Source organism: Carya illinoinensis, chromosome 10, assembly GCF_018687715.1.
Source record: "Carya illinoinensis cultivar Pawnee chromosome 10, C.illinoinensisPawnee_v1, whole genome shotgun sequence".
NCBI classification, from domain to species: Eukaryota; Viridiplantae; Streptophyta; class Magnoliopsida; order Fagales; family Juglandaceae; genus Carya; species Carya illinoinensis.
The window spans coordinates 10705001-10717311 of record NC_056761.1 but is presented as its reverse complement, the minus strand read 5'-3'; the positions used below and the strand labels follow the sequence as shown (position 1 = coordinate 10717311).

The 12311-nt window shown below is 37.0% G+C and overlaps 1 protein-coding gene across 1 annotated transcript in view; it reads left to right on the top strand.

Annotated features, from left to right (window-relative positions):
* The first annotated feature begins 442 nt into the window (after positions 1-442).
* Positions 443-12311, top strand: part of LOC122279008 (30-kDa cleavage and polyadenylation specificity factor 30-like) — a 20067-nt gene continuing 8198 nt past the window's right edge. The window contains exons 1-6 of the mRNA XM_043089245.1: positions 443-1001; positions 2084-2461; positions 9019-9181; positions 9349-9459; positions 10043-10111; positions 11839-11925. Of these exons, the coding sequence (XP_042945179.1) occupies positions 601-1001; positions 2084-2461; positions 9019-9181; positions 9349-9459; positions 10043-10111; positions 11839-11925 (1209 nt within the window). The 5' untranslated portion in view covers positions 443-600. The remainder of the gene's footprint in view (positions 1002-2083; positions 2462-9018; positions 9182-9348; positions 9460-10042; positions 10112-11838; positions 11926-12311) is intronic.

Sequence of the window (12311 nt, the reverse complement as noted above, 5' to 3'; positions counted from 1 at the left end):
CAAATACAAGCGGATAATAGGGCACAGTTCAATCCATCCATCATTTTTCTTTGAGAAAGTATAATACTACATATAGTCGTGAATAACGTAAGTATCGTACAATCATTTTAGAAAAGAATGAGATCTATTATTAAAAAATTATTATTATTTTTATGTAGATTTTATATTTATTTATTTATTTTAAAATAATTACATAATATTTATATATTTACGAGTGTAATTATCAAATAAAAATGACAAGTGAAATGATAAGCACCGAAATGATGAAATTTTGTACTCATTATTTTTTTGAAATTTTTGAAATTTTTTAAGTAAAAAATTATTTCTGCAAGAAAATTTTAAAAAGGTCATTTGTGGGACCGACCACCGAGTTGCATGACCCTCGTGATTTTTTGCTCCTTCGTCAAACCCACAAACTGCCATCAGATTTGACTTTCTTAATTCATTTCTTTACTGTTTTTAAACACGAAACCCCGCAACTCTAACTGCAAGTCTGTAACTGTTCCTTTCGGATCAAATCAAACGTTTTCCGAAACCCTAATTCGGCAACCAGCGAACAGATAAATATTCGTACACACGTAGAAAATCAAAATCTCCTCAATGGAGGATTCGGAGGGAGGTCTCAGCTTCGACTTCGAGGGCGGCCTCGACACCGTTCCCGCCGCCGCCTCCTCCGCCACCTCGGGGCCCCATGTAATAAACTCCGATACTGCCTTCGGAGGATCAGCCGCCAACGCGGCCACCGCCGGCCCCGGGGCTGCCGTTGCAGTTGCTGACCCCGCCGCGGGGGGTAATCATCCTGCGGGGCGGCGGGGCTTCCGGCAGACGGTGTGCCGGCACTGGCTCCGCAGCCTCTGCATGAAGGGCGACGCCTGTGGCTTCCTCCACCAGTACGACAAGTCGCGGATGCCCATCTGCCGCTTCTTCCGGCTCTACGGCGAGTGCCGGGAGCAGGACTGCGTGTACAAGCATAGCAATGAAGATATCAAGGAGTGTAACATGTACGTGTTCCTCCTTTTGTTCATGCTTCAATTTACTACGTTGTTGCCTTTGTGTTTTATTTTTCGGAGAGTGATGATGTTATGGTCATTATTTTTCGTGGTGATTGATTAATGTGGGTTTTATATAAATAATGGGATTAACTAAGGGTGGTGTTGCGATTCCTTTTAAGTGGATGGAGGAGTCAATGATTTAAAGAACGAGGTTTTGCTTAGGCTTGGGTTTTGCCCAAAAGATTAGTGGACCTATTTTATTCACGGTGAATGCAGGGCGGTAGCTCTCAAATTGCAGCAGTGTGGCAAACGGTTCTTATTTGTCTACATGGATCGCAAACGGACAACACTAGAGGAGCTCAAAACCCTTTTCCTTTGGACAGCCTTGATAGACCTTAACGGGCTTAATTTTCATGATTTCCTTATTATTTTTTATATTATAAATGGGAGTAATGCTACTCATCATCTAAATTTTCATCATCCTCTCATCATCCCATGATGTGGCATTAGATGATTATGGACTATTAATTATATTTCAATTGTGAACTTATCATCTAATGCCACATCATAGGATGATGAGAGGATGATAAAAATTGGGATGATGAATAGATTTTTTCATACTAGATATAAGCTTAAGGCATGCAAGCCTCATTTAAGCCATCTGAGAAAAAAGTGGGACCCATCATAAAAAGTGGGTTTTTTTGAGTGTGTCCCACTTTTTTTCAAAAGACTTGCACGTGGCTTGCACAAATCATTTTCCTATAGTAGACAGTTGTAATATTACAAATGGAATGCAATTACTTATAACAAAGGTATGAAATCTGTTATATGGTTGTTCTTGTTTGAATATTTTTAATCTTATTTCTAGATTTCTGGTTTATATGTCACGGTCTGATTTTGAATCACAAAGCACATAATGATGACATTGCACTGCAAAGGTTAGAAATCATTCCGTTGTAAAAATGGCTTTATTATGCACTATGTTTTATATTTTGTTTTGGGGTTAATTATATAGTGTGAGGCAAAGCATCTTTAAATTAATAAAAGCATGGAAGGTGTATGCACTTAACTGCAAAATTCTGTAATTGCAGGTACAAGTTGGGTTTTTGTCCAAATGGTCCTGACTGTCGGTACAGGCATGCAAAACTGCCCGGGCCTCCACCTCCTGTGGAAGAAGTCCTTCAGAAGATTCAGCAATTAAATTCTTACAACTACAACTCTTCGAACAGATTTTTTCAACAACGGAATGGTGGTTTCCCTCAACAAGCAGAAAAACCTCAATTTACTCAAGGTCCCAACACCACCAATCAAGGAGGGATTGGGAAAACTTCAACGAATGAGTCTGCTATTGTCCAGCAGCAGCAACAGTCTCAGCAGCAGGTCAGCCAGAATCAGACACAAAATATTCCAAATGGCCTGCCTAATCAGACGAGCAGAGGTGCTCTACCTTTGCCCCAAGGAATATCTAGGTGTGTTCAGAGTGCTGAGGTCTTTAATTAGGCTACGAAACTCAGGTTGTGTATAATTATACGGGTATTGTTGAAGAGCACATTATTCAACTAATAATTGCTCAAAAGAAATTATGTCTATGCTTACCAGCTCTGGTTAGCCTTCCTTGAGCATACGTTTGTTAATTTTTATGCTGATGCACATTTTATGTTGTAATGTTCTCATTTTGACCATTAGATGTATGAATTTACTTTTCGTCTTATGTAGTGTACTTTATCAATTTCTTATTATTTTTTTATATTTTGGCATCTAGAAGGAAAGTAAACGCCAATTGATGCGTGGATTTGCTTCTCATCTTATGTAGTGTGCTGTACATTATAATTTATGTTTAGTTGGGACATCCGAAAGAAAGTAAACAACTGTGGTATCCCCATGATAAGTTCCTGGTGTAAATTTTTGCTTAGGACTTGTAAGGAACTCTTCTCTCTCTCTCTGAATGGATTTCCTTGTTGAGTATCTTCTTCTCTTTGATCAGGGAAAAAGAAATGATATAGCAACATTGTATTAAGTTATCAAAAGATTTGGGAAAGAGGTGTCTTACCTTTACTGGCCAAAAAAAAAGTTTTGGGAAAATGCATCTTGTAATTGAATTGCTATCATCTGAAATTTTATGGTTATTTAGTGCCTTCAGTGTGATAGGAAAAAACTTTCTGCTATTTATATTATGACACAAGATATATTTTGTGAAGCAGAATAGGTTGGGTTTAAGGCGCCTAAAGCTATATTGAAGTAGCAGTTGCAGCTTATGCCTTGAGTATTTGAGTGATGCTCTGCATATGGAAATGCCATAAGCACTTGCAGCTGCTTTTATGACTCAATTCTAAGGTTGATACACCAAAAGAAAATAGACAATTCTGTGGCCTACACCTTTGGTGTCTTAGTTGTCTTTCCTTGCAGTTAAAATCCTTGTTGATCAGAATTACATTTTATTTCAAGCAGTGTGCATCTTTTTGATTGTTTGATATGAGTATTACCATCGAAGTTCGGCTAAATTATCAAACTTTTTGTTGAAGTACCTCTTTTCCTTCTGGTTTATCTATTTGGTGATTTATGTGAGTCATGCCAATAGTCTTTGGACCTAGTAACATCTTCTCTTCCCATAAGCATGTGGTAGACTCCAACAGCCTACTTTCTTTCCGTGGAAGAGTATATGGAAGGTGTTAGTACCTTCTAAAGTTGCTTTCTTTATTTGGACAGCTGCTCAGGAGAAGATTTTAACGATTGATAACCTTAGAAAGTGAGGTATGGTTGTCATGGAGTGGTGCTATATGTGCAAAAAGAGTGGGGAATCGATAGATCACCTGCTTTTACATTGTGAGGTGGCTGGGGAGTTATGGGCTGGAATACTTAGTAGAACGGGGCTAAAATGGGTTATGCCTAGGAGTGTGGAGGAGGTACTTGCATGCTGGAATAGATCACACAACAGTGCTCAACTGGCAGCAGTGTGGCGGATGATGCCCTTGTGCTTAATGTAGTGTTTATGGTCGGAAAGGAATGAGAGGTACTTTAATGATAAGGAGCGTGGAGTGGGGGAAATCTGGAACTTTTTTGTATTCTCTCTGTTTCAATGGTTTTCTGCTATTGTTCTAAAGGGTGGGAATGTTCACGAGTTTCTATTTTCTTTATAGCCCACTAGAATGTAACTAGGTGTCTCACTTTGTATACTCCCTGTGTACTTGGGCATTGCCTAGTTTCTTCATATTCAATAAAGATTATTTCTTATAAAAAAAAAACATGTAGTAGACAGTGAAGTCATTGGTTCAATCCTCTATGGCATGAGGGTTGTATTTCCTATGTTAAAAAGTGTCTTTTATGCCAATGATGAATTCTTTAGCCTTTGTGTATGTATTTTTGGTGAATTAAGTAATGAATAAATATAAATTATATATGAACATTTACATGTGTGCATATAGGTGTTGGTGTTCGCGTGTGCAGGGTATGTAGAACAAAAAACAGTTAGTTTTTTGGATGAGGAGCAACGCACTCTAAGGACTCATGCACACTAAAACATTTCATTCATTTTTCTCATTTTTGAATTCTCAACCTAGGATATCTAGAATTAGATAAACAGATGCATATTGAAATATGCTCTTGTATATGATTGAGTATTTTATTTAGCTCATATGACAGCGTGTATACCTGTACTCGGAACAAAGAAAATAAATTTAGTATCATGTAGTACATTAACTATGGGACCTATTTATTGTGTAGTGAAAGATGGGAGAGCTTTTGCAAAGAAAGGATCTTTATGTACTCTTTTTTGATAAGTAAGGATCTTTATGTACTTAGTGGAAGCGTATGAAGGTTGCCCAAGCATATGGTATTGAATATCCTCCCCTCTTCCTTTTAGGCCATAATCCTTGTTTTGAATATCAGTGTTAAGAAAAATATCATTGTAATAACTGCTCGGTCAACTTTATGCTCTATATAATAGAAGGTTGGCAAGGAAGAAGGATCATCTTTTTCTTCTCGTTTCTTTTATTCCAACACCCATGTCAGCACTAGTGAAATATTGCCGAAACTAGGGCATTACTCTTGGCTCATTCATTCCACTTTGTCCCTAGTTCATTCCCATCTCCTCTTGCATCTAAGCCATCTTCTGCTTTCAGCATCTTTTCCACCGTGTCCTACAGGGCCATTATTGGTATGCTCCCATTGTCCACGATTATTAGTCTGTCTATACCATCTTTATCTCCAACCTTTGATCCATGTCCACTCAATGTGTGAGACTCGCTGCCTATTGCTCTTTGGAAAGGTATCTGTCCGCTATTGTGTTACTGGCCATCCTATTAGTAACTTTGTTTCTTCACATATATTGCCTCCTTCATTTTAGGGGTTCTACCCACCTTACACGGGCGAGCAACCAACCCTCTTGCACCCTGTCCCCACTTGGGTGGGGAGTCATTTTTGCCCACCACAACCACGTTCTTGCCTCCTTATACTCCCTAGCCCCGATCATTTGATGGGTGGACGGGCGGCTCAGTCCACCAGCCGTATCCCCACCCCTATGCGCCACCATTAATTCAAATAGGCATGGAGAGCCGTGGCTCTCCCAAGCTTGAACAAATCAAAATCCAACCAACAAACTAAAAAATCAGCCAACTGACCAAAATCCATATCGATTAATCAACAAAAATTGAACCAAACCTAGCCAATCATGTGCTTGTGGTTCTCTAAACAAACCCATGGCCACGCTGTGGCTTGTGGTTCGGAGTAGAGAACCACAGCCAGTTGTTGTCATGAGTTTGAGCAAAGAACTGTGGCCATGGGTCTACGCAAAGCCACAGCAATGCCTTGGCTTGTGGCTCGGAGTAGGGGTCTGAGCAAAGAACCACGATCACGCCGTGGCCTGTGGAGGAGGAGAAGAGGAAGAAGGAGGAGAAGAAGAGGAGTAGGAGGAGGAGAAGACGTGTTGCACTACTGCGGGGTTGGGACCGGCGACGAAGGAGGAGATGCAGAAGAGAGAAGAGATCGAGAGATGGGGTTGAATGGTGGGAGGGATTGAGAGAGAAGAAGCAGAGGGATTGAGAGAGAAGAAGCAGAGGGATTAAAAAGCCTGCCCGCCCAGGCCCATGCGGAGGCTCGCCCAACAAGCCTACTTCATTTTCATGCTTTAGTTCCCAACTGAAGAGAGAACTTGATGTTGGGATATTGTGCAAACCAATTAGACACCTTAAGAGTATAATTTTATTAATGCAGATAGGGCAAGATCTCTCTTAGATAAGTGGCTTCTATTGGAAATTGTATGCTTGTAGGCGGTGATATGATCATTGGAAAAAGTAAGAATCAAACGGTGGTGGCACGATCTAGTGTGGAAACAAGTATAGTGCAATGACTCTTATCGCTACTAAGTTGACATGCTTGCTGCATTTTCTTCAGGAGATTGGGTTTTCAGCTCCTACTTCAATTTCATTGTTTTATGATAATCGTGCTTCTGTACATATCATATTTAATCCTGTTTTCCATGAAAGAACCAAGAGCATTAAAGCGGGCAGTTATTTCATTTGAGATGAGATAGGGAGGGGTTTGAATTTTCTGAGTGAAGGAACAACTAAACCTACTAACTGACTCTACTGGTTGAATATTTCTTTCTGTGTGCATTGATTACAATTGATTTAACCATGGAAATGATTTTAAGTTGTGGACCCATGGATAATGCTGAATTTTGATGTCTTGTATTTTCTTGATAAAAAATCTAAATAACTACAAAGGCTAGTTTCTTAAAGATTTTTTAGAATATACATTTCCAGGTTGGCGAGGCAAGAAATATTGAAGTTGTATTTTTATTGATATATCACATAGGAATGTGAGGATAACTAAAGTTGTTGGTTAGAGATTTACGAGGATGATTATTTTGTCATCTTACATAATCCATAGGGGAGAAGTGATGAAGAAAATGTTGATAATATAATATGTTGGGTACATATGAAGCGAGTAGTTGGTGATTGCTGTTTGGTTAATTTGTTTACACCAAATTGAATCGGGAATTTTATCAAACAAGAAATGTTATCCTTTTCCTTAGCAATATTACGAAGGTAATTAGATTAGTTAGTGTAAGGAGTATAAAGAAGAAAATTATAATTAAATAAATTAATGCATCGTGTCAAACACTAGGGGCTTGTTTGGACGCTTGGAGTATTTTAGAATTTTGTGAATAGTAGTAAAATGGTTTGAGTTAAGATGTTTTATTGGGTTTTGGGAGATGAAAGAGAAAAAGTTGAATAAAAATATTGTAAAGTTAAGAAAAAATGTTTGAATATTATTTTTGTTTTGAAATTTGTAAAAGTTGTTTTGGCTTTTTTTGTTTTGTTTTGAAGTTTGTAAAAGTTGTATTGTTTTTGTGTTTGGACAATGATTAGGTAATGATTAGATGAAAAAGTTGAAGATTTAAAATTGGAAAGTGTTTTGTGTTTGAGTGATGTTTGGGAATGAAATTATGAGAAGTTTTGAAAATTATGTGTCTCATGTCTGTGTCCAAATGTCCCCTATGTCATTGGCTTTCTTCGACAATTGATATTTTTACTAGAGAAAAGAGGAAAAAACGTAGCAAGTTCCAGTTTTCTTGAATGCTGAGTTCTGCTTTATTTGGAGAAGGATGATTATACACCTTAGACTATATGTCCACACATCTTTGGGATTCTGCAAAATATGTAAAAGTCAGAGTAGACAGTATAGAGAAGTTAGAAGCAATGTAGAAAATATGAAGATTTTGCTTTACAAATTGGAGATATTGTTCTATATTCCTGGCTGTCTGTTGATCCGAGATCTGGTTATTCTCCGTCCTTTTATCAATTTCTTGGAATCTGATGATTTTAGGAATTGTCTGTTAGGCTGTAGTTACATACTGCATGGGTCCTCTGGGATTACCTTTTCTTTCGTACTAAAATACCTACAAGGATTGGAAAAACTAATAATTTAATTCCATGTCTTTTGAAGAATGCAATTGTTCCAAAGGCCTCTGGATAGAGGATCTTCTCCTGTGCTGGGAGTTTGGTTGACAATAAAATTGGGTTTCTAGATGGCTTTTTTCATGCATTTTAAAGAAACTAAAGGCACATTATTTGCATTCTTGGTAACAAAATATGTAGGTTGGTTATTTTTTTCTGCAAGGACACGAAGTTAGTGGTATTTTGTTCTCTTGATAAGGCTTTCCAAATTTTATGTGGCTTAACAAGTATCAGTATCAGTGTATCACATTACAGTCAATGAGCTTTACTTAAATAGCACCTCTGCCACCTATATAACAGTTACTGGTGAAGTCGTGGCATCATCATCACGAGGTTTATGATAGGTAAGAAAAGTTTTATTGAGACAAGTAAATAGGCATAGCCCAAGTACACTGGAAGTACACAAATGTGGAAACCTAGTTACAAGTCAGGAACTAGGAAAAGAAACAAGGAAATCATGGACACTAGTTCCATTGAATACAACGGCACAAGACCAAAGAAATTTATGTTTAACTTACCAATAAAAATAAAAGATCTGTAATCAGTTTACAGTAAATTTGAAAGCTACATAATTGCTAGCCACATTAGTAAGTATCACCTACTATCCTGCAAAAATTCCCTGCATCTTACCTCCTTAATTTTGTATGAGTGTGTTTCTGTTGTAGGAATAATTTATGTTGGTCCTACAGTGAAATTCATTTTATAATAGATTCTGTGTGACTGAAAATTTAAGTTCACCTGTACTTTGGTGGACCATCTAGCCAGAGTTAGGAAAGCATATCCCTTCTTTGGCTAAAAGTATGCTACTTGACTATATGCCATTCCATGATACCAATTTTATCTGTTTTGAGTATTATGATGTAGGCTTAGTGATTGAATACTGGATCAAGCTCCCAGAAGGCATTTCCTTCATGCCATTCTTGGCTTATTTAGTAACTGTTAGTTTCCTGCTGAACTTTTAGTCTGATGACCGTACATTATTTTATTTCCTGTTAAAGCACCTTGTTATGTTTATTTAGGTTGGACTTAATGAATGGGGATGTAATTTTTTTCCAAACATTGAACCTCAGGTATTTTATTGTTAAAAGTTGCAACCGTGAAAATTTGGAATTATCTGTACAGCAAGGAGTATGGGCAACTCAAAGGAGCAATGAGGCTAAACTGAATGAAGCTTTTGACTCTGCTGAGAATGTGATTTTGATTTTCTCTGTCAACCGGACTCGGCATTTCCAGGTAGACTTTTGATTTGATAACCTACGAAAAGCTATTTAATCTGTACTCTAGATCTATGCGATTCTCGATGACTACATAGCTTACTAGGTTCTAAATTCCACCCTGTCAGTCTGAATCTCTGGTTTTGTCCGTTTGAGGGAAATGCAAAGACATCTATATTTTGTCAGGGTTGTGCAAAGATGACATCCAAGATTGGTGGTTCTGTCGGTGGGGGCAATTGGAAATATGCACATGGAACTGCACATTATGGGCGGAATTTCTCTGTCAAATGGTTAAAGGTACAACTTTTTCTCTTATTAGTAACAAATTTTGTCAGGATGTCTGTAGTATTTCTTTGTTACCAGGATGTTCTTGCTTCCAAAAGTTCTTATGTTGCAACTGATGACAAGAACCATGACCCTGACATGTCTGCTGTTCAACTTACTAAATGACTAAAACATTTTTATTGCCTTCCTCTTTCCAAGTAATGAATTCCGGAGATTTGGTACGGTCATGTTAGAAGAGCGTGATTCTATTTTTCTTTTCTTTCTTGAGATTCTGATTACAGGTCATGGGCTTGTTTTGAGAAATGTCATTGTGTTTATACAAGTGGCTGATATGCACATTCCATACCAGAGTTGGTTTTCCTGAAGCTTTAAAGAAAAGAAGAATTTAAATGGAATGTCTGAACTTTTGGCATTTTTTGGAAACTCTTTTTGAAATATGTATACTATTATGGTGACGGGGCAATTATTTATTTATTTATTTGGGTAAGTAGACAAGGAAAAATTGATTGAGCAGAAAACCAAATAGTTTACATATATATACTTACAAAAAATAAATAACAATTTTTAATGGCTACTTGCACTTTCTTATATGCAGTTATGCGAATTGTCCTTCCAAAAAACTCGCCATCTACGGAATCCATTCAATGAAAATTTACCAGTAAAGGTAAATGCTTTGGGCCTTTATAAGAAATGTTGAAGCTCCAACATAATTTTGAGTTGTTTTACATTTTTTTTGTTGCGGCTAATGTTTATTCTTCTTCATCTTTTCTCTGCTTCCTTCAGCAACTCCTTGTGGGTGATGTTCATTAGGGGCTCTCTATTATAGGCTAGGTGTTTTCTCTTGTATACACCTAGTGTGCATGGTTATTGCCTATTGATATCAAAACATTTGTACTTATAAAAAAAAAGCATCTCCGTCTTTTCTTTTTGAGCTTCAAACTGAGGAGATGGGTGCATTATTTTGGTTTGAGCTTGGCTATGCCCAGCCTTACATGAGATAGGATTTAGTAATATCTTCATCTACCCTTCTGAAGGACACATGCATATGAGATGCCTCTGCACCCATACTTACGAAAATATCCACATATGTATGTATATGAAATGCCTGTGCACCAAACGTGTGCGCTTATGTAATGGATATACTAGCATATGCAGCTTCTGGTGGATTTTAGCAGCACCCTGAATTGAGAACTAAGAAGACTAAACAACGACACCATACTGCAAATTTAGAATAAAATGCTTCATTGGTGGGTTTTAGCAGCTCCCTAATATTAGGCTGAATGTTAGGCATCCTTTGGTTAGTGCCAGAAAATTACATTTGCTTTTAAAAAGTACAAAATAGCATAGACGCACAAATTTATAAGTTTTCCTAATATATATATATATACCAAGTTGATGAGAATATTTGCTTTGACAATAAAAATATAAACCAGTAGAAAGTGAATCAAAATATGCTGATTTTCCAACCTTGGCTCCTTGAATGGGGTTGAGATAACCCATACTGAATTTTGTGTGATAATCCTTAAGAGACGTTCTGGTGACATTTGCTGGAGCTAGCAAACATAATTTGTTGTTTGCTTCCAGTTTCTAGTGAAAAGGGAAGTGGGAAAAGTTGTAGTTGCTTCTAAAAGAATCAAAAGCAATATTTCTAAGTGATGCTCTAAGACATGAGAATTTGTATGCATACAAATGAGGCACCTTGTGGATTGACAGAGAATACTGTTGGCTACCACTTGATCTATAAACACATGAAATGCCAACTGCATTTGTTGAGTAATACTAATGATTGCACCTTTGATGATACTTTGTTTCTTGCTTATAAAAAATATAAATAATGATTAAATTGAAGTGCGCAAAACAGGTCAGAACTTCATATAATTACAGCAATAAATGACAACTTGGAACTACACAAGGGAAAAAGAAAAGGGAAAATGATTAACTTACTACTCTTTCACAATTCTTTTACAACTCTATATTAAATGAATGACAATTTTATAAAATTGAAATTCATTTTTAATGAAGTGGCATACTTGCATTGGTTGATTGTGAAATGGGTTGTGTAAGAGTTGTAGGTGTATCCTTGTGCATAAGGGCCTTCAAGTTCCCATGCTATAAAAAATTAAAACATAAATATTCAAATTTTAATGTATATGGCATTGGTGCACTCAGTGACTCAATGGAAGTTGGATTGAAAATACAACTCTTGCAAAAAAAAAAAATTGTATTTTAACAATGCTCTCCATTTTGTACCCATCTTCACGACTCACCACTTCCTTTCGCTTGCTATCATTTTCATTCCAAATGTGTTTATTTGGCTTGTGAGACACTGTACCTCGCCACCTCTCAGTATGAGCTCCAATTGACGTCCTTGTTATGCATGTGTTGTTGCAGATAAGTAGAGACTGTCAAGAGCTAGAGCCTTCTGTTGGTGAGCAGTTGGCTTCCTTGCTTTATATTGAGCCGGATAGTGAACTTATGGTATGTGTTTTTTTATTCATTCTGTGATGCAAAAGAGTATTTATTACAACAGTTTTAGGTAAAAGGAGAAAAATAAAAAAAACAAAGAAATAAAGAGTGAAATAAACTGAAAAATGGCAAATATATACATATGTTGTTAGTGTGAGGGTGGGATTGTGTGAAAGTATTCCATATGGACGTGTTTAAAATATTTTCACCAGTAAGATAACTTTATTGACTCACACACTTAAGATAAGCGATTCGATGTAATGAATACATATGCGTTGTGTTTCACCTCACCATCTTACAGCAAATGATACATTGCGCTTTTTTTAAAGTAAAAAGAAATTTATTAATCCAAATAATTAGTCAATTAGGCATAGTCCAAGTACACAAGTGAGTATACA